Source organism: Octopus sinensis, linkage group LG1, assembly GCF_006345805.1.
Source record: "Octopus sinensis linkage group LG1, ASM634580v1, whole genome shotgun sequence".
Classification (NCBI taxonomy): Eukaryota; Metazoa; Mollusca; class Cephalopoda; order Octopoda; family Octopodidae; genus Octopus; species Octopus sinensis.
The window spans coordinates 194,324,624-194,347,123 of record NC_042997.1 but is presented as its reverse complement, the minus strand read 5'-3'; the positions used below and the strand labels follow the sequence as shown (position 1 = coordinate 194,347,123).

The following is a 22,500-nucleotide window of genomic DNA, read 5'->3' as shown; positions in this document are numbered from 1 at the left end:
AGATGTAGAAACACTGCCAGACCAGACTGGGCCTGATGCAGCCTCCTGGCTTCCCAGACCCCAGTCGAACCGTCCAACCCATGCTAGTGTAGTGACGTCATTTTCAAGTGTGCTTGTGCGGGGCTGGAACCTTCTGGAAAGGCCTAAGGAAGTTCCCTCATGCACATGCGCTAGAGACTGGGGAAGAATGACGTTACGCACACTTGTTTACAAAAGAAGGCACGTTGGTATATTGGTAGCCACTTGGTTCGATATAGCCAGGCTGAAGTTTAACACTTGTAAGATAAACCTCACAACAAATTCAGCAGCAACAGAGCAGGACAAATCCCAAGCGTCTGGGACAGGAGAATAGGCTAATCACACGTTTAACACATCCTCTCTCTTCAATAGCCGTGTCTCAAGTCACCGACGCTAACAAGGAACGCGATAGAATTTTCTTCCCCAGTCTCTAGTGCAATGTGCATGAGGGAACTTCCTTAGGCCTTTCCAGAAGGTTCCAGCCCCGCACACGCACACTGAAGAATGACGTCCCGCACACGCACACTTGAAAATGACGTCACTACACTAGCATGGCAAGCGGACGTTAAACGATGATGATGTTATAACAGTTAGTGTCTGTCAGAAAATGTGTTACTAAGTAAATATGTGTGTGAGTGTGTGAATGCATTTATTTAGATGTATTGGTAACAATACTTTATATAATCAAATCAAATTTGAAGACTGACACCCGTGCCAGTGGAGCGCTAAGAGCACCATCCGAGCGTGATCATTTGCCAAAACAGCTGGCTGGCATCCATGCCGGTGGCACATAAAAATGCTGGTAACACATGAAAAAACATTTGAGTGAAGTTGTTGCCAGTGCTGCTGGACTGGCTTCTGTGCAGGTGGCACATAAAAAAACACCATTTGAGTGTGGCCGTTGCCAGTACTGCCTGACTGGCCCTCGTGCCGGTGGCAAGTAAAAGCACCCACTACACTCTCGGAGTGGTTAGCGTTAGGAAGAGCATCCAGCTGTAGAAACTCTGCCAGATCAGATTGGAGCCTGGTGCAGCCATCTGGTTCGCCAGTCCTCAGTCAAATCGTCCATCCCATGCTAGCATGGAAAGCAGATGTTAAACGATGATGATGATGATAATCAAAGACTATCATAGTTGTCAATGTGATAGAAGCTTGTTGCTGTGTACATGTGTGTGTGTAATTTTATACATATGCTACATGATTTTTTTTATTGTTATGTAAATACTAACAGCTTGTATCCTGTACCATTAACTATTTTTTATAATCATCAGTAAATGGCAGAAATCTCAGATCTATTTATCCACGACATATAATTCTTTTCTACTTTGGGCACAAGACCCAAAATTTTGGAGGAGGGGACCAGTTGATTATATCGACCCCAGTACACAACTGGTACTTAATTTATTGACCCCGAAAGGATGAAAGGCAAAGTCGACCTTGGTGGAATTTGAACTCAGAACCTAAAGACAGACGAAATACCGCTAAGAATTTTGCCCGTCGTGCTAATGTTTCTGCCAGCTAGCCTCCTTAAAATATTCTTTTCTAATCTAGGCACAAGGCCCGAAATTTTTAGGGAGGGGACCAGTCAATTTGATCGACCCCAGTATGCAACTGGTACTTAATTTATCAACCATGAAAGGATGAAAGGCAAAGTCGACCTTGAAAGAATTTGAACTCAGAACATAAAGACAGACAAAATACTGCTAAGCATTTTGCCTGTCATGCTGACATTTCTGTCAGCTTGCTGCCTTCCGTAACATATAGTTGAACATATTTCTTACATATGTAATTTTTTATGCAATTGATGTCATGCTTATGTATAGAATATGTTACTCATTACAAGACATGCTGAATAAAGCTGGGCTACAATAACAAATAAAAGGAAAATAGAATTTTGGATAAAAAAAAGAAAGTTCTTTTTTTTTTTAAATAACTCTTGCTTGATAGGTGCCGGCATAGCTGTGTGGTTTTGGGGTTCAGTCCCACTGCCTGGTACCTTGGGCATGTATCTTTTACTATATAGCTTCAGAGTGACCAATGCTTTATGAGTGAATTTGGTAATTTGGAAACTGTGTGGAGGCTTCTCATGTATGTGTGTATATATGTGTGTGTGTGTGTGTGTGTGTGTGTGTGTATGATATCATCATCATCATCATCGTTTAACGTCCGCTTTCCATGCTAGCATGGGTTGGATAATTTGACTGAGGACTGGCGAACCAGATGGCTGTACCAGGCTCCAATCTGATCTGGCAGAGTTTCTACAGCTGGATGCTCTTCCTAACGCCAACCACTCCAAGAGTGTAGTGGGTGCCACCAGCATGATGGCCAGTCAGGCAGTTTTGGCAACGTCCACACTCAAATGGTGTTTTTTATGTGCCATTGCACAGGAGCCAGTCCAGCGGCCCTGGCAATGACCTCACTCAAATGGTTTTTCATGTGCCAGTAAGGCGACGCTGGTAACGATCATGCTTGAATGGTGCTTTTTATGTGCCACCGGCACGGAAGCCAGTCAGCTTCCCTGGCAGCGATCATGCTCAGATGGTGCTCTTAGGGCTCCACTATCATGGATGCTGGTCATGCTGTGCTGTTATTGAATTAGCGGTTCGAGAAAAATCCTAGGCAGTGACAAGTGGCTGAAACCTTTGGCAATATACTATGCTTGAGAAGACCAGTCAAGCCAAGTGAGATCATATTCAGGGCTGATGCTGGTGTTTTGTAACTGGTGGTACATAAAATGCACCCATTACGCTCTTGGAGTGGTTGGTGCTAGGGAGGGCATCCAACTGAAGAAACCATGCCAAATCAGATTGGTACCTGGTGCAGCGCCCCAGCTTATAAGTTTTCAGTCAAACCTTCCAACCCATGCCAGCATGGAAAACGGATGTTAAATAATGATGATGATATATATATATATATATATTATCATCTGATGAACTATGTGTCATGTGGTCTGCTCATGTATCATGTCACCTGTGGTTTGTCTGATGAGCCATATCTCATGTGGCTTGCTCCCCAAAACAGGTAGACAGTTCTATATTGGATAGACTGCATTCTCAGGTGTTAATACATACCCTGATGTACTCCAGTAGACCAATGTCTTGCTTTAATGGTAATTATTTATCATTATAAGGCGGCGAGCTGGTAGAAACGTTAGTGTGCCGGGCGAAATGCTTTGTGGTATTTCGCCTGTCGCAACGCTGTGAGTTCAAATTCTGCTGAGGTTGACTTTGCCTTTCATCCTTTCGGGGTCAATAAATTAAGTACCAGTTACGCACTGGGTTCGATGTAATTGACTTAATACTTATGTCTGTCCTTGTTTGTCCCCTCTATGTTTAGTCCCTTGTGGGGTAATAAAGAAATAGGTAATTATCATTATCAAACCAGAAAAACCCTTTGTTTTTCACAATATGTCTCTCCCTCTCTCTCTTGTTGTTTTTTTAGCTTTGTGGAAAATTTCTCAAATAATTCTTGGGTTTTCATAAGTGAAGAAGAAGTTCGTCTGGACTTGTTTAAGCTGTTGGATGTTTTGAAGCGATATGATTCATCTAAGGTAGGTCTTGTACAGCTGTGTTGTTATATGCATTATATAAATATATTTACTCTTTTACTTGTTTCACATGTGCGCGTGCGCACACCAATATACATGTAAGTGAATGTCACTGCCATACAAGCAGTGTTGTTCATTTTCAATTTTCTATCAGTGCATGTTTGGCCATGGAGAAATATTACCTTACTTGGAAGCAGGTGAGGGCTTGTTATGGGAAAGGCATAGAACTTGGCCATAGAAAACTCTACCTCAATCCGACCCATGCCAGCATGGAAAAGTTGAGTTAAAATGATGAAGATATGTATGTGTGGAGTGGAGTGAAAGCATCTGAAGAGGCCAGGATAATGTATGCAAGACTCAAGAGAGATTTAACCCTTTCGATACCAACCCGGTCAATAAATTAAGTACCAGTTGCATACAGGGGTCAATCTAATCAACTCGCCCCTTTCCCAAAAAGGTTGGGCCTTGTACCTAGAGTAGAGAAGATTCTTCTTCAACCCTTTTGTTACCATATTTTTATTGAGATGCTCTGTGCTTCTTTCAAGTGATTTTAAATATAACAAAGAATTTAGTAAAATGACTTAGTTATCATTAAGCTAGTTTAAGAAACATAAATTGTGACTAAGGTTTTTGTGACTACTCTGGCTCTGTAGTATAAATGTCTTGTTTTCATAAATTTTAAATTAAAATCTTCCACCAAACCTTAGTCACAATTTATGTTTCTTAAACTAGCTTAATGATAACTAAGTCATTTTACTAAATTCTTTGTTATATTTAAAATCAATTGAAAGAAACACAGAGCATCTCAACAGAAATATGGTAACAAAAGGGTTAAAGAAGAATCTTCTCTACTCTAGGTACAAGGCCCAACATTTTTGGGAAAGGGGCGAGTTGATTAGATTGACCCCAGTATGCAACTGGTACTTAATTTATTGACCCCGAAAGGATGAAAGTTCAGACTTCGGCAGAATTTGAACTCAGAATGTAAAGACAGACGAAATACCACCGCTAAGCATTTCGCTTGGCATGCTAAAGATTCTGCCAGCTCACTGCAGAATGTTATGATCAAGAAGGCGAACCACAATGACCTTTTCTCAAAGGGGAGGCCTATGGGACGGTTGGACAAATTGTTTTGAGAAAATTTGGTTTAAATGTTTGACAACTCAGCACCGTCCATTGGACGGGTGGAGGGGGCGTTTTGCTCGTATATAGGCACACACACACGCGCGCGCGCGATGGGCTTCTTTCAGTTTCCGTCTACCAAATCCACTCGCAAGGCTTTGGTTGGCCTGAGACTATAGTAGAAGATACTTGCCCGAGGTGCCACACAGTAGGACTGAACCTGGAACCATGTGGATAAGCAAGCTACTTACCACACATGACTTCTGTGCCTACGCACACACACACACACACACACACACACACACACATACACTTTTATTCTTTTACTTGGTTCGGTTATTGTGGCCATGCTGGGGTACCCACCTTCAAGGGTTTAGTCATCCAAACTGACCCCCAACACTTAATAATTTCCATGTGATATTTATTCTACCGATCCCTTTGCGAAGGGCTATGTTATGGAGATATAAACAAATTGATACATAGCCCAACCCCCTTGTACAAAAGGCTTCCACACACTTCCTATCTACCAAACTCACTCCTGGACTATTGGTTGGCCTAGGGCTATAGAGGGAGACACTTACCCAAAATGCTGCATAGTGAGATTGAACTCAAAAACACGTGGTTGGGAAGCAAGCTTGTTAACCACACAGCCATGCTTGCAATGCATGCGCGTGTGTGCATAAGAGTGTGTGTGTGCATGCACAACCAGTGTGGATGTGTATGTGGATGCATGCTTGTGTGTGTGGATGCATCTGCACATGTGTGCATGCAGATGCATGCGTATGTGTGGATGCGTGCATGCATGTGTGCATGTGGATGTGTGTGTGTGGATGCACGTGTGTGTGGATGCACGTGTGTGTGTGTGGATGCTTGTGTGTGTGGATGCATATGTGTCTGGATGCACATATACACGTGTATGTGCATCCACACATACACGTGTGTGTATGTGTATGAGTATGTATGTGTGTGTGTGTGTGCATGCATATGAGTGTGCATGTGTACGAGTGTATACATGCGTACAAGTGTGTGTGTGTGCATGCGTACGAGTGTTTGTGTGTGTGTGTGTGTGTGCATGTGTATGAGTGTGTGGTGTGTGTGAGTATGTTTGTGTTTGAGGAAACAGAATATCTCTTAAACATGCTGAAAGTGTTGTCGGTTGTGAAAGGAATACCACTCGCTCAAATCTTAATCTTCACATCTCAACAAATGTTCTACAAAATCAGCCACAGTTAACACCATTAAGATTTGTCACTTTGGTTATCTTATTTCTCTGGCACCAGTCACTCAGCAGGAAGAACCACTTGTGTTTCATCACTTCCTGAAGTCTCTTGGGAGCAATATGTGTTATTGCTGTCATTAGTCAGAGACATTGTAATGTTAGAATTTGGTATTTTGATTGAAGATGTGGAGGAAAGCAGGAAGTGAAGATAGAACAGCATGACATTCCTTTCAGTGAAATATTGGAATGTTGTAGAACTGTAGAAAATAGAAGTGTGTGAGAAGTAGAGAATTGTGGTGGAAGACAGGCAGATTAAATGATTTTGTCTTCCCCACCCTCTCTCTGTTTGTCTGTCTGTCACCCAATTTTTGTGGTTTCGTTTTTGTAATGTTAACAAATCATTAATGTACTAGACTCACTTGTCTGTAATTCTTCCTTCTCATGTTGTGGATTTTTTTTTAGCTGATTTATGTTTGCATATCATCATCATCATCACCATGTACATACATTCATATGCATGTAAATATGCTTTTGTTCTTTTACTTGTTTCACTCGTTTGACTACGGCCATGCTAGAGCACCGCCTTTAGTCAAACAAATTGATCCTAGTACTTATCCTATTGGTATATATTTCTTTACTACCCACAAGGGGCTACACACAGAGGGGACAAACAAGAACAGACAAACGGATTGAGTCAATTACATCGACCCCAGTGCGAAACTGGTACTTTATTTATCGTCCACGAAAGGATGAAAGGCAAAGTCGACCTCAGTGGAGTTTGAACTCAGAACATAACAGACGAAATACCACTAAGCATTTTGCCCAGCATGCTAACGTTTCTACCAGCTCGCCTATTGGTATATTTTACCAAACCGCTAAGTTATGGGGATGTAAACACACCAACATTGGTTGTCAAGTGATGGTGGTGGTGGTGGGGGGGGGACAAACACAGACTCACAAATGTATACACGCACGCACACACACACACACACACACACACACACACACACACACATATATACAAAGGGGTTTATATGATTGTATATAGAAGAATATATTACTCAAAGGAATTCCAAATCTGTCTGTTTTTTATGTTTTATTTATATTCTTATAATATTAATATATCATCATCTTCATCATCATCATTTAACGTCCGCTTTCCATGTTAGCATGGGTTGGACGGTTCAACTGGGGTCTGGGAAGCCAGGAGACTGCCCCAGGCTCTAGTCTGATTTGGCAGTGTTTCTACAGCTGGATGCCCTTCCTAACGCCAACCACTCTGAGAGTATAGTGGGTGCTTTTTTACGTGCCACCAGCACAGGTGCCAGGTGAGGCTGGTAACAGCCACAATCGGTTGGTGCTTTTTACATGCCATAGAATATATAGCAAGAAAGAAATGAAATGAAGTATTGATTGTCTTATTGAACGAATGAAATATTGAAAATCAAATATCAAATGTCTATTCTCATTGAACTAGTATGCTTTCTTGCACTTAAGCATGCATCAGGTTCAGATTGTGACAGGAACGCACAAGATATTCATGGATGCTATTTCCTTCCTCCTTCCCACTGTCTTACTAATAGCAAAGTGTCTGCTTGGTACATGTGTTTGACACCTGTACCATCTGTGTGTGTGTGTGTGTGTGTGTGGTGACAGCTTGGCTGGGTGTATGTGTATGACATATGTAAACATGTCTGCGTTTACATGTGTGAATGTGTGTGTATGTATCTGCTTTGATTTTTTTTCTTTTGCTTTGATGCCTATTTTATTACAATCTGCCTCAGTAACTTAAGCTTATAAATTGCTTGGTTTTGTATTATCCTTTAAGTAGTTTTAGTACTGTATTGATTTACATTGCATTGAAGTAGATCAGAAATCTATTTGTACTACAAGGTTTATAGAATAGAAAAAAAGAATTAAGAAGAATATAGAATTAAGGTGGCGAGCTGGCAGAAACGTTAGTGCGCTAGGTGAAATGCTTAGCAGTGTTTTGTCTGTCGCTACATTCTGAGTTCAAATTCCGCCGAGGTCGACTTTGCCTTTCATCCTTTCAGGGTTGATTAAATAAGTACCAGTTATGCACTGGGGTTGATCTAATCGACTTAATCCCTTTGTCTGTCCTTGTTTGTCCCCTCTATGTTTAGCCCCTTGTGGGCAGTAAAGAAATAGGTACTTTGTCTGCTACTACGTTCTGAGTTCAAATTCTGCTGAGGTCGACTTTGCCTTTCATCCTTTTGGGGTCGATAAAGTAAGTACCAGTTACACACTGGGGTCGATGTAATTGACTTAATCCCTTTGTTTGTCCCCTCTGTGTTTAGCCCCTTGTGGGCAATAAAGAAATAAGAAATGTAAGACAGATATACTGATATATATTCTTTTGCAAAATTTAGTTTTTTTTCATCTTGCAAGTACTTAGTGACCCTGTCAGTGCAGGTGCCACTTAAAAGCACCCAGTCCACACTGTAAAGTGGTTGGTACATTATTTACATTCGACGGATATTTGTCCTCATCTTGTTTGTTGTTAACATAACGTTTCAGCTGATATAACCTCCAGCCTTCTTCAGGTGTCTTGGGGAAATTTCGAACCTGGGTTCTCATTCCCAAGGTATTTTTCGATCTTATTATTATTAGAATTATTATGATTTTTCAGGTCAGTGCTTGGAATCAAACTCGGAATCTTGGGGTTAGTAGCCCACGCTCTTAACCACTATGCCATATGCCTGTGGGCATATGTTATGTTAACAACAAACAAGATGAGGACAAATATCTGTCGAAAGTAAATAATGTAAATGATGTACATAATTCCACCTCTCTTAAATATAGAACTGTATTAAAGTGGTTGATGTTCAGAAGGGCATCCAGCTGTAAAAACCTTGCCAAAACTGACCTTGTCTGTGCTTGTGCCATGGAAAAAGCACTAAGTCCACTCTGCTGAGTGGTTGGTGTTAGGAAGAGCATTCAGCTGTAAAAATCCTGCCAAAACAGTCATGGCAGTCTAGTCCAGACTTCTGCCTGATAGGCTCTTGTGAAACTGTCCCACCCATACAAGCATGGAAAGTGGACGTTAATGATAATGATGATGATGATGAATATAATATAATATAATGAAATTATTGTATACAGTGCTCAGGTGCACCACAACTTGTCAAAAGTGCATATAAAGCATATGCAGTAATGTACAAATGTCTGGAAAGTGAACAGTGTATGAGTCAGATACATGCTTGCGTGTGTATGGAGGGGAGAAAATCAGGTGTAGTGTTGGCGAATCTCAGAAAGCATGGAAGTTTTGAAGGATGCAGTGCTCCGACAACTAACAACTGATGCTGGCAGTTTGTTCCATACTTCAGCAACTCTTAGCGTGAAAAAATGTTTCCGAAAGTCATGGGAGCTGTGCTGTTTTCTGACTTTGTAAAACTGTTAATGACATATATCATCATCATCATCATTTAACGTCTGTTCTACATGCTAGTATGGGTTGGACGGTTCGACTGGGATCTGGGAAGCCAGAAGGCTGCACCAGACTCCAGTCTGATCTAGCAGAGTTTCTACAACTGGATGCCCTTCCTAACGCCAACCACTCTGTGAGTGTAGTGGGTGCTTTTTACGTGCCACCGGCACGGGTGCCAGGCAAGGCTGGCAATGGCCATGATCGGATTGGTGCCTATTACGTGCCACCAGCACGAAAGCCAGTCAAGAGATAACAACTACAATTTCCATTGATTTTTGATGTCGGTATACTTGACTCAATAAGTATCCTCAAGCACAGGGTAGAAACGGTGTTTCTTTACTTGCCACCTGCACAGGAGTCAGTCCAGCGGCACTGGTAACTGCCGGGTGCCAGTCATAGGATTGGTTCAATTTCGATTCCAAAATATATGTCTCTTTGTCTTCTGTTTCAGCCATTATTCCTTGGCAATGCTCTCCAGGATGAATCACCGGTAATAATACATCATTTTGCTTTTGCTGAAAACCCAAGCCAGTTTTCCTACCCAAACATGGCACTTGGCTTTTTAATGAGCATGCCTTTAGTGAAGAGGTAAGTTTTTGCTGCTCTCCTCTCTATTTTTCATTGTACGTCAATGTATTTTGCTGCCTGCCACTGCCTTCATCTTGTTGTTGTTGTCATTGTCATCCTCCTTCCTTCTCCTCTCCTCTCTATGCAGGCATAAACTGGATAGTACAGTTCTATATTTAAGAGATGAGGAATTATGTACATTATATACATCCGATGGATATTTATCCTCATCATGTTTGTTGTTAACACAACATTAACCACTATGCCATATGCCCACGGGCATATATGGCGCAGTGGTTAAGAGCATGGACTACTAACCCCAAGATTCCGAGTTCGATTCCAAGCAGTGACCTGAACAATAATAATAATAATAATAATAATAATAACATCGAAAAATACCTTAGGAATGAGAACCCAGGTTCGAAATTTCCCCAAGACACCTGAAGAAGGCTGGAGGTTATATTCAGCTGAAACGTTATGTTAACAACAAACAAGATGAGGACAAATATCCGTCGAATGTAAATAATGTAAATAAACTGGATAGGTTGCTACACTTTGAATTAGCATATATATAAGGGTGCTAGTCTTCGAGATGAGTTGGTGGGCTTGTCATCTTAGTTTCTACAGTTTGATTCCCTTCTTAAAATCAATTACTTTTACAGTGTTCTGGGTGCATTAACACCCAAGTTAATCCTCATTTTAACCAATTGAGTAATGAACCCTTTCTGTAGCTTTCATAACCTGATCTGACACTTTGATACCCCTGTAATTCTTTTCTACTCTAAACACGAGGCCTGAAATTTTTGGGGAGGTAGGGGTGGGGAGTCGATTATATCGATCTCAGTATGCAACTAGTACTTAATTTATTGACCCCCAAAAGAATGAAAGACAAAGCCGACCTTGGCAGAATTTGAACTCAGAATGTAAAGACAGATGAAATGCATTTTTGCATTTTCGCTTGACATGCTAACGTTTCTTATTTCTTTATTGCCCACAAGGGGCTAAACATAGAGGGGACAAACAAGGACAGACAAAGGGATTAAGTTGATTACATTGACCCCAATGCGTAATTGGTACTAAATTTATCGACCCCGAAAGGATGAAAGGCAATGTCGACCTCGGCGGAATTTGAACTCAGAATGTAACGGCAGACGAAATACTGCTAAGCATTTCGCCCGGTGCGTTAAAGATTCTGCCAGCTTGTCACCTTATACCCCTGTAATTCTTTTCTACTCTAGGCCTGTAATTTTTGAGGAGGTGGGGGTGGGGAGTCAATAATATCGACCCCAGTATGCAACTGGTACTTAAATTATCGACTCCAAAGGAATGAAAGGTAAAGTCGACCTTGGCAGAATTTGAACTCAGAACGTAAAGACAGATGAAATACATTTTCTCATTTTTGCTGCCTTTGATACCTCTGTAATTGCCATTCCCCTAAAGCATCTTATTACCAAACTCATCGTTAACTCTAACCTTAGTTCCTATGTCTCTGTACATTGTGGGATTTCAACTCAGAACATAAAAAGCTGGAAGAAATACTGCAAAGCATTCTTCTTGACTCTATTAAGTCTGGATTTCAAATTACAGACCTATTTGTAATCATTTCATTTATATTATGAAGGTCCTGATCAAAATTATAAACCCAGCACTTTCCATCTTTCCAGTTCTGGTTAATAAATTTTCCTGTATTTTGTGTCCTTGTATGTAGCAAAAAATCTTTAAATAACCAAAATTTTGTGTTTTTCCATTCTTTAGTCTACATTATCGATGGCCACCCAGCAATATGCGAACTGACTTCTCCATAGACCTGAAACATGAGGTAAATATTCCTGTTGCTTTCGATATTTGTTACTCACCTGTATTTTTTTTTTTTTATATCCAAAGAAATTCCATAAAACTGCAGCCATTGCAAGATATTTTTGTATCAGAACATAACTGCTCTTTCTTTGCACCCCTTCATTTTATCTTTTATCTTTTAATTGTTTCAGCCAGGCTTGCCTGACTGGCTCCTGTGCCGGTGGCACATAAAAAGCACCCACTACACTCTTGGAGTGGGTGGCGTTAGGAAAGGCATCAAGCTGTAGAAATATTGCCAGATCTGATCGGAGCCTAGTGCAGCCTATTGGCTTGCCAGACCTCAGTCAAACAGTCCAACCCATGCCAGCATGGAAAGCAGACATTAAACGACGATGATGATGATGAGGACACTCAGAGAATATACTCCTAGAGTAACACCATTTGAGCGTGGCCGTTGCCAATACTGCCTGACTGGCCCTCGTGCTGGTGGCACGTAAAAGCACCCACTACACTCTCAGAGTGGTTGGCGTTAGGAAGGGCATCCAGCTGTAGAAACTCTGCCAGATCAGATTGGAGCCTGGTGCAGCCATCTGGTTCGCCAGTCTTCAGTCAAATCGTCCAACCCATACTAGCATGGAAAGCAGACATTAAATGATGATGATGAGTATTTTTTATAGGCGCAGGAGTGGCTGTGTGGTAAGTAGCTTGCTTACCAACCACATGGTTCCGGGTTCAGTCCCACTGTGTAGCATCTTGGGCAAGTGTTTTCTACTATAGCCTCGGGCTGACCAAAGCCTTGTGAGTGGATTTGGTAGACGGAAGCTGAAAGAAGCCCGTCGTATATATGTATATATGTATGTGTGTGTATAATGTTTGTGTGTCTGTGTTTGTCCCCCAATATTGCTTGACAACCGATGCTGGTGTGTTTACGTCCCAGTCACTTAGCAGTTCGGCAAAAAAGAGACCGATAGAATAAGTACTGGGCTTACAAAGAATAAGTCCCGGGGTCGATTTGCTCGACTAAAGGCGGTGCTCCAGCATGGCCATAGTCAAATGACTGAAACAAGTAAAAGAGTAATGAGTAAGAGAGTATTTTTCTGTACTGTCACCAAAACTGGCTTAATGTCCAGTCAGCCGTACCAGACTGTCAGCGTCCAAACATCCACACTCAATTATGTCATTCCTTTGTAATTCTGGTGTAATGTGTAATGACTTAACTAAAATATTTTCTTCTATTTTAAGCTTGCTATGTACATTTGGGACGATGGAAATGGTGTTGCTCTCACTGATGTGCCAGAGTTTTGTAACAGGAAACAAGATTGTGTGACGTATCTACCCCTCAAATTCCCTCAATGTGTAAGTAGTTTTCTCTCCTCATCAACTGCTTGGTTAATGTGTCGCAATGTTTTTTTTTCTTTCCCTTCTGTGAAATGTTCTTTATCTAAGGTGCAGGAGTGACTGCGTGGTAAGTAGCTTGCTTGCCAACCACATGGTTCTGGGATCAGTCCCACTGCGTGGCACCTTGGGCAAGTGTCTTCTACTATAGCCTCGGGCCGACCAAAGCCTTGTGAGTGGATTTGGTAGGCGGAAACAGAAAGAAGCCCATTGTATATATATATGTGTGTCTGTGTGTGTGTATATATGTGTGTGTGTGTGTGTGTGCGCGTGCGTGTGTACGTTTGTGTGTCTGTGTTTGTCTCCCCCAACATCGCTTAACAACTGATGCTGGTGTGTTTACGTCCCCGTAACTTAAAGATTCGGCAAAAGAGACTGATAAAATAAGTACTAGGCTTACAAAGAATAAGTCCTGGGGTCGATGTGCTCGACTAAAAGTGATACTCAGAAAGCATCAAGTGCCGAAAATGAACTTTCTTACCTTCCATTTTAAAGGGTTACAGAATTAACACAGGTTATAGGAACATAAATCTTCTTCCGCGAAAAGATAGCTTAAACTGTGCTCTAAATGGAGGTGTAGTCAAATCCTATCTTATGGACTCAACCATGTTCTAAAATAAGCCGAAAGGTAAGCTACTATAAATCGGCACGAACTTCCCGGACAACCCAATATATTCACCACTGTCTATTTTCGTTTGTCTGTCGAAGGAAGGCAACTCTAAGTTTGTTGGATTTATCTCCCTTGTTTACCCTACCGTAACCCACATTAACGAGACAGATCGTGTTGGAAACCGCCTTTTGATACTATTGGCTGTAAAAGATTGATGCTGCATCTGTAATTGATTGTCAGACAGTATTATTGTTATTGATAACATATCTATTGGGAATATAGGCACAGGCATGGCTATATGGTTAAGAAACTCACTTTGCAACCACATATTTTGGGTTCAGTCTTCCCTATGTGACACCTTGGCCGTCTTTTATTATAACCCCGGGCTGATCAGTGCCTTGGGAGGAAATTTGGCATGAAGACCCATTGTGTGTGTGTCTATGTCTACGCGCGCGTGTGTATGTGTGTGTGTGTGCGTGTCTGTGTGCGTGTGTCTGTGTGCGTGTGTCTGTGTGTGTGCGTATGTGTGTGTATATGTTTATGTATGTGTGTGTTTGTACATGTATTTGTGCACATGTACGTGTACATGTGTGTATGCATGTGTACATGTGTGTATACATGTATAGATGTACGTATATGTGTGAGCATACATGTATGTGTGTACCTACGTATATGTATGTATATGAGTATACAAGAATGTAATATGTGCTTGTGTGTATGTATGTGTATTTATCTATTTGTATGTATGTAGTGTGTGTCCATAAGTGTGTGTGTGTGTTTGTCTCTCTCTGCCTGCTTGACAACTGATGTTCGTTTGTTTACTCATGACCTTTTCAAGAAAGAAGATTGTCTGCCATTCTGTTTGGTTACTGTAACAATGGTTCCAGTTGAGCTGATCAACGGAACAGCCTGCTCATGAAATGAATGTGCAAGTGGTTGAGCACTCTGCAGACATGCATATCCATGGCATATTTCTTGGGAAGGTTCAACATGATAAAGATTTTCTCAAGGCTGGCCCATCGAAATACAGGCACAGCTCATTTTTACCTGCTGAATGGATTCAAGGATACACTGCACTGCTGGGAATTGAACTCCCAACCTTAATCATGAGCTGAATACCTCCAACAACTAAGCCATTGCACCTTTGCTTGAAGATTGATTTTAGAAGATATTAAAAAAAAAAAACAATTGTAAATCATTAAAACTTGCTGCTATTGATGATGATGATGGTGTTGCTGGTGGTGGGTTATATCTAAAGCAGCATTTCTCAATTGGGGTTTCCTGAAACCCTAGGGTTCTGCAAAAGGTTCCTAGGGGTTCCCCGAAAGAAAGGGTGAGATGTAAGCTAATGCTAATTTCATGATTGTAATATTACTATGCATGCACAACTTATTGGTTATTGTAATACTGTAATACAGACATCATCCTATTTCACCTTTTATATTATCAGAAAAATATAACAACCATTAGGGATATATATATAGGATGATTTCAAGAGGACGATTGGGATCACGTGGATGAGAAAGGCGTGATCCAGGGAGGAGTGGACAGCGTGCTGTGACCAGCAGTGTCAAATGGATGCCTGACGGACTGGTCGGTCAAAGTGATCAAAGTGATATATATATATATATATATATATATGGAAAAAAAAAGTCAAGATAGAAAATGCTAAAATAATTTTATAAAAAACATTTCAGTACCGGTTGCAGTCATTGAGACTTTTTCAACTGTAACAATTAAATAATTAAGTTTAGAAAAATTAAAAGTAAAGTTTTTTTTTAAAAGAATATTTGTATAGTGTTCAAATACAAGTGGTATTTTCCTTGTTTCTGCCTGTCTCTGTCTCTCTTGTTTACTCTTGTGGGTTCGAGGTCGTATATATATATATATATATCACATGAACATCGCTGTAAAAATATGAGAAAGATATAGTATATAATTTTTTTTGTGCAGGGGTTCCTTGAGACATGTAATTTATTCTAAGGGTTACACAAAGGTAAAAAGGTTGGGAAACACTGCTCCAAAGTATATATGTTAGTTTGATGTTTGCACTGTATTATGTTGTGGACATAATAATAATAATGTTTGTCTGTTATTTTAATCCCAGGGTGCCCCTATCTCAAGTAATGACTTGTTTGTGGCTGTGAAGACATGCCAGAAATTTCACAATGAACGAGGTAAGTATTTACTTTGAAATAATACATTCAGTAATCTGAGATTTGGTTCTTCAGGGGCCAGAGTGATTTCTGCCATAGTTTGAGGTAGAAACCAAGGGAATGGGTAATTCACTAGTCAGTTAAGGTGAGACAGTGTCACGTGACAACTTGCTGGGGCTGCCTGCTGGAGCCTTGCAGCACGTATTTAACCCTTTAGCATTTAAACCGGCCATATCCGGCCAGAAGTATTTTACTGTTTTATGTTCAAACTGGCCAGATCTGGTCTCTCACACCAACCCTACAATATCGCTTTAAAAATTAACAGCTACCTCATCAAAATCTCAAAGCTACAAGATAATGAATGATTAGTTCAAAACAATTTGAATAAAAAAGGATTAATTTTGGCAGAATAATGCAAACACTAAAGGGTTAAAGGGAGAAATTTGACAAGACAGTCAGTCACCGGCTGACACTCGCTGACGATACATCAAAGAGGCCAGGAAACAGAAGGAAGAAGACATGCACCCAACACCCAGAGCTGAAGACACCTCCGAAAGGGGAGGGGGCCCCGCCACGTCAAAACGGTAGAGGAGTAGGGGCCGAAACTGGACGTGGTTCCTCCTGATGATGTCTTAAGCTAACTGGATCCTATAAAGGAGCTGTTGTGGTAGCAGACCACGAAACATGGTTGTAATTCCTGGAGTTTTGAACTGACTGAGGTGGGTGTTTGATTTCATCATTGTCATTTAACATCTTTTCCATGCTGTCATGGGTTGGATAGTTTGACAAGAACAGATGTACCAGAGGGCTCTGCCAGGTTCTCTGTCTTCATTGGCATGGTTTGATTTATATATATGCGCAATGAGCTTCCTACAGTTTCCATCTGCCAAAATTGGTCATATACACTTAGAGTGTATGTACATTCACATGAGGTTTTAATGTAGTTCTTTGGGAGACTTAGCAGGACACAGAATGTGACAAGGCTGGCCCTTTGAAATACAGGTATGATTTATTTTTGCCAGCTGAGTGGACTGGAGCAATGTGAAATAAAGTGTTTTGCTCAAAGTACGATGCACCATCAGGAATTGAACTCTTCACCTTATGATCATGAGCCAAATACCTCTAACTACTAAGCTACATGCCTTCACCATTCAGACATATACCATAAATCCTTGAGTATAGTCCGCCCATGAGTATAATAACCTAAACCCTGTGTATAATATGCACCCCCTACTCTAACTTGAGTCAAGGAGGTCTATATAACATCCTTGGTTTGTAAAACTGTATACGGCAACGTCCTTTATTATTATCTATATATATAAAACTGTAGCTGTGTGAGTGTCTGTCCCCTTCGATTTAGATTCCTAACTACTCCCACATTTTGCAGTGCAGTTTAACCAAATTCGGGTATCTTATAGTCGTGATTCATATCGAGCCCTTCTGAGTATTAGCGTGCGTCTACGATGAGTCTACGATTTTAAAAATAATTTAACATCATTTTTTATTCCATTTTAATGCATAATATTTCGTGTGTCGATGGCGGCGGAGTTGGCGTCCACGCTCAAACACCTGCACCTGTGTTTGCTTCTCCCACTTCTTCCCTCCCTCGTGAAGCTGTGGGGAAGGGAGTGTAATGAAATCAACGTCATAATGCGTTGTCAAGGAGATCAACGTCGTAATGCGTTGTCAAGGAGACCAACGACTTCATGGCTTGAAGACACCAAAACAGAAATGGCTAAGAAAGCCCGAATTGGCATCTATAAGGGAAGTAACTCTCTAAAAATGCTTATATAGTTATTTCCCTTACAAACCCGAGCAACGCCGGGCGATACTGCTAGTTGTATATATAACATAATGCAAGTGTGTAGCTTTTTTGTGCATTTTGTTTGCAGAAAATAAAGAAATAACAGTAATAACATTCAATAAATGTTGCTTACTGCAAGTTAATGATGATTCTTTTATGACTTCATTGTTTTCAGGCTTAGCTTAAGGTAATTTTGTGCCTGACATCACAAAATGTGTCTGAATAGACATAGTCAGACAGCAAATAGAGATTCGGACATTGTTTAGAAAATAATTTTCATTTTTAACCGCGTGTATAATACGCACTAGGGATTTTGACCTTTAAATTTTGGGAAAAAAATGCGGATTATACTCGAGGATTTATGGTGCAATTCTTAGCCAAAGATAGAGACAAATAGAGATCTCTGTCAAGAATGCTTTGTGGCATATGTTTTAGTACTTTGCATTCAGAGTTTAAATCCCAACAGGATCCTGAGCCATAATGTCATGTGGATTATACTCGAGGATTTACGGTATACACATCATCATCATCATTTAACATCCGATTTCCATGCTGGCTTGAGTTGGACAGTTTGACTGAGGACTGGCCAGCCAAAAGGCTGTACCTGGCTCCAATCTGATATGGTAAGGTTTCTACAGCTGGATGCCCTTCCTAATGCCAACCACTCCGTATATGAAAGGTAGGGTAATTTCATGTATTTACTGCATGTGTGGAACTTCTCTTTCCTTACTTTTCTTGGTTTTCTTTTCATTTTAGTCCCAATTATCAAGTCTACATGGTTAAGAGAAGCAAAACATGCTGAGTTGTACAGTGATGTTGAAGATTTATCCATACCAACAATTAGTCTTGGTGTTCGAAATACAGAAAGAGGTAATAAATATTTAAATATTTGTTGTCTTCTATACATTATTTTTGTCTGTTTTTACTGATTTTGTGCTCTGTTGTTAGAGCCTGTCACATTTTTATGACTTAGTGTGTAGGAAGGGGTTGTGTCCATGACCTTTGCAGGTCTTTCCAGAATGTTAAGATCAGTATGAATTATGGCCAGTTTGAGCATCTGTGATCTGTGTCAAAGTCTACAGGAAAAAAACAAAAAAAACCCCAGGGCAGGAAAGGAATTTCAGGATGTTGACCTTCTTGGGAGCAAGAATTGGTAGCAAATGCTAGTGTTTTATTCTATATCATTGTATGGCTCTGCCAATGTTAAACATATATATGTGTGTATATATATATATATATAATCATCATCATCATCATTTAATGTCTGCTTTCCATGCTAGCATGGATATATATATATATTATAATTATTGTTATTATCGTATATATATTATCATATATATATCATCATATATATATATATTATCATTTATATATATATATATATATATATGTGTATATATATATATGTGTATATATATATATGTGTATATATATGTGTATATATATATATGTATATGTATATATATATATATATATATATATATTATATAATATATTACCTAAAACCAAAGAGGTTAAAAAAATTGAGTACATAAACATTGAAGAAGATGTAATACTAGCCATATATGAGGTTGACACAAACTCAGTGGCTGGCATGGATGGGTTTCCAGCAGTACTACTCAAATCATGCAAGCGAGCTCTTACAAAACCACTGCAGCTTCTCTTCCAGAGCTTCCTTGCAAGTGGTAAGCTCCCAGAAATACTGAAGGAAAGGATAATAAGCCCTAAACATAAGGGAGGAAGCAGAGCAGATGCTAAAAATCATAGGCCTATCTCTCTGACCTCACACATCAGTAAAGTCACGGAACGAATAGTCCACAAGAAACTAATCACGTTCCTAGAAGAAAATGACTTGCTGACTGACACCCAGCATGGATTTCATCCAGGTAGAAGCTGTCTGACACAGCTCCTAAAACACTACGACTGGGTGTTAAAATAGCTGCTTAATGACTCAAGCGTGGATGTGATATATCTTGACTGGTGCAGCCTCCTGGCTTCCCAGGCCCCGGTTGAACTGTCCAACCCATGCTAGCATGGAAAACGGATGTTAAACGATGGTAATGATGAAAAATCAATAATATATAAATATTATTATATATATAGTGTTGTATTTAGGAATGGTCATTTTGCCAGTTTAGCCAATAAAAACACACGCACTATATATTTGGTGTTACTTTGCTTCAGCGTTATTTACTTTTTACATTAATCTTAATCTTATTTAGGCCAGAGTTCTTTCATCACACTTCTGTGACCGCATCAGTGGTCCTTTGCTTTCTTCTTTCTTATTTGTGTGTCTCTCCTTACACCTTTTCATATATACACACCTTTTCATATATACACACCTTTTCAGGTCACTGCAAAAAGACATACAACATTCTCATACGAGCTCTTCGAGAACCCTCGATCTCCAGTAAACCATGGTTACTCATTGTTGATGATGATACCATTATTAGGTAAGAATTAATTTTTATGTGATATTTGGTACAATTGTGGTTGTGAGCTTAAGCGGCCTTGCTTCCCAACAATGCGCTCTCAGGTCTAATCCAACTGTGTGGTACCTTTCCAAATCACTGGATCACAAAGGTCATATTTAACACAGATATCATATATCATTCATTCCAGGTCACTATACTACACTGTTATAACATAGATATTATATCTATCCTCCCAGGCCACTGTAATCTATAGCGATTGTTATAACATAGACCCTTAGCATTATGTTGTGCTTGAGATGACTCATCAAGCTAAGCAAAATCACAGTTGTTGCAGCTACCGTTGTCACACAAATTGGCACCTGTGCCGGTAACATGTAAATGCACCCCCTCCACCCACCAGTGTCACAAAAATTGGCTCCTGTGTTGGTGGTGCATAAATGCACTCCGAGGTCACTCAAACTGGTATATATGCTACTGGTACATATATACACCCTGGTGTCATGCAAATGGCACCCGTTTCAGTGGCACATAAATGCACTCTGGTCTCTTGCGAGTTGGCACCCATGCCAGTGGCACATACATGCACCCCAATGTCAGGCAAATGGCACCCATGCCGGTGGCACATAAATACACCTTGGCATCACACAAATTGGCACTCATGCCGGTGGTACATAAATGCACCCCAGTGTCATGCAAATGGCACCCAGGCCAGTGACACAAATGCACCCCGGTGTCACACAAACTGGCACCCATGGCCGTGGCACATAGATGCTTCTGGCACCCATGCTGTGGTATGTAAATGGACCCTGGTGTCACACAAATGGCTCCCATGCATGGTTTTGGGAGCTGGATTCCCTTCTTAATGCCATCCACTTTATAGTGTGGACTTGGTGCTATTTGCGTGGCACTGGCATGGGTACTTTTTAGATGGTGCCAGCATGGGTGCGTATTGCATGGTACCGGCATGAGATGATGATGTCAAGGGTTACCATGATGAATGTTATAAAGAATGTATTTTTAACCTCTCAGACAGCTTGTGTGTGAGTGTGCATGCACATGTGTGCATCTGTGTATACATATAATTGTGTTATAATGAAACCTATTTTACATAACAGTATCACAAGACTGCGGAAAATGTTGGCCTGTTACAACCCAGCTGAAGCTCTGGCTATTGGAGAGAGGTATGGCTATGGTGTCACAACTGGTTCTGGTTACAATTATATCACTGGAGGTGGAGGGTATGTATGTTGTTTCATAGTCTGATGTATTGCATCAGTTTTCAGTGTATATTATATTGCTGTATACATTGTGTCCTATTACTGTATACATTGTGTCCTATTGCTGTATACATTGTGTCCTATTGCTGTATGCATTGTGTCCTATTGCTGTATGCATTGTGTCCTATTGCTGTATGCATTGTCCTATTGCTGTGTGCATTGTGTCCTATTGCTGTATGTATGTTGCCCTATAGCTGTATGTTGTCCCATTGCTGTGTGTATGTCGTCCCGTTGGTGTGTGCGTGTCGCTCCAATGGTATGTGTGTGTTGCCCCGATGGTGTGTGTGTGTCTCTCTCCCCCTTTCTCGTCCCTCTCCCTGACTTGTGTCTCTCTCCCTCTCTCTTCCCATCTCTCACGTCGCTCTCATGCTCCCCTTTCATGTTCCTCTCATGCTCCCCTCTCACGTTCCTCTCATGCTCCCCCACTAGTCTTGGAGGCACTATAAAGGGCCATTGGAATTGCATTCCCTTCTAGCCAAAAGATGAAAAAAAAAATTGAAGTATCGTTAAAAACTTTGTCTGTCTGCCTTTATCTCTCTCTCCCCCCGTCTCTCTCTGTTCAACATTTTTCAATATATTTCATTGACCTTCTCATGTTTTATGATTTTTCTCCACCACCAGGATGGTGTTCAGTCGAGCAGCAGTCCAGTCTATGGTCAGCAGCAACCTCTGTAGCTGTCCTCGTGACGATTCTCCAGATGACATGATTCTTGGAATTTGTTTGCAGAACCTCAATATCCCTGTTATTCACAGTTCTTTGTTTCACCAGGTAAACCCTACAGCTTGCCCTTCATTCCTCTATCTAAATTCAGTTGTCTTTTAGTTAAACTGTGATATGTATAGAGATTAGTGAATGCTGTGACAAACAGACAGATAATCTGTTATCATCATCGTCGTCATCATTTAACATTCATTTTCCATGCTGGCATGGGTTGGACGATTTGATTGAAAATTGGTAAGCTGGGAACCTGCACCGGGCTCCAATCTGATTTGGCATGATTTCTATGATCCCAGATCAGTGACGAGCAAAAGTATATTTCTTCTCTCTATTTAACATCTATGTCTTTGTTTGTTCCTTCTCGAGCCATGCCAGGCTCATAAGGGG

At 40.6% G+C, this 22,500-nt stretch overlaps 1 protein-coding gene across 1 annotated transcript in view; it reads left to right on the top strand.

Moving 5' to 3' along the window:
* The window catches only part of LOC115217887 (beta-1,3-glucosyltransferase-like), a 42,566-nt gene that overhangs the window by 18,840 nt on the left and 1,226 nt on the right, over positions 1–22,500 (top strand). Inside the window, exons 5-13 of the mRNA XM_029787608.2 lie at positions 3,460–3,568; positions 9,806–9,942; positions 11,677–11,740; positions 12,961–13,074; positions 15,831–15,900; positions 18,440–18,553; positions 20,034–20,136; positions 21,234–21,356; positions 22,017–22,164. Of these exons, the coding sequence (XP_029643468.1) occupies positions 3,460–3,568; positions 9,806–9,942; positions 11,677–11,740; positions 12,961–13,074; positions 15,831–15,900; positions 18,440–18,553; positions 20,034–20,136; positions 21,234–21,356; positions 22,017–22,164 (982 nt within the window). The remainder of the gene's footprint in view (positions 1–3,459; positions 3,569–9,805; positions 9,943–11,676; positions 11,741–12,960; positions 13,075–15,830; positions 15,901–18,439; positions 18,554–20,033; positions 20,137–21,233; positions 21,357–22,016; positions 22,165–22,500) is intronic.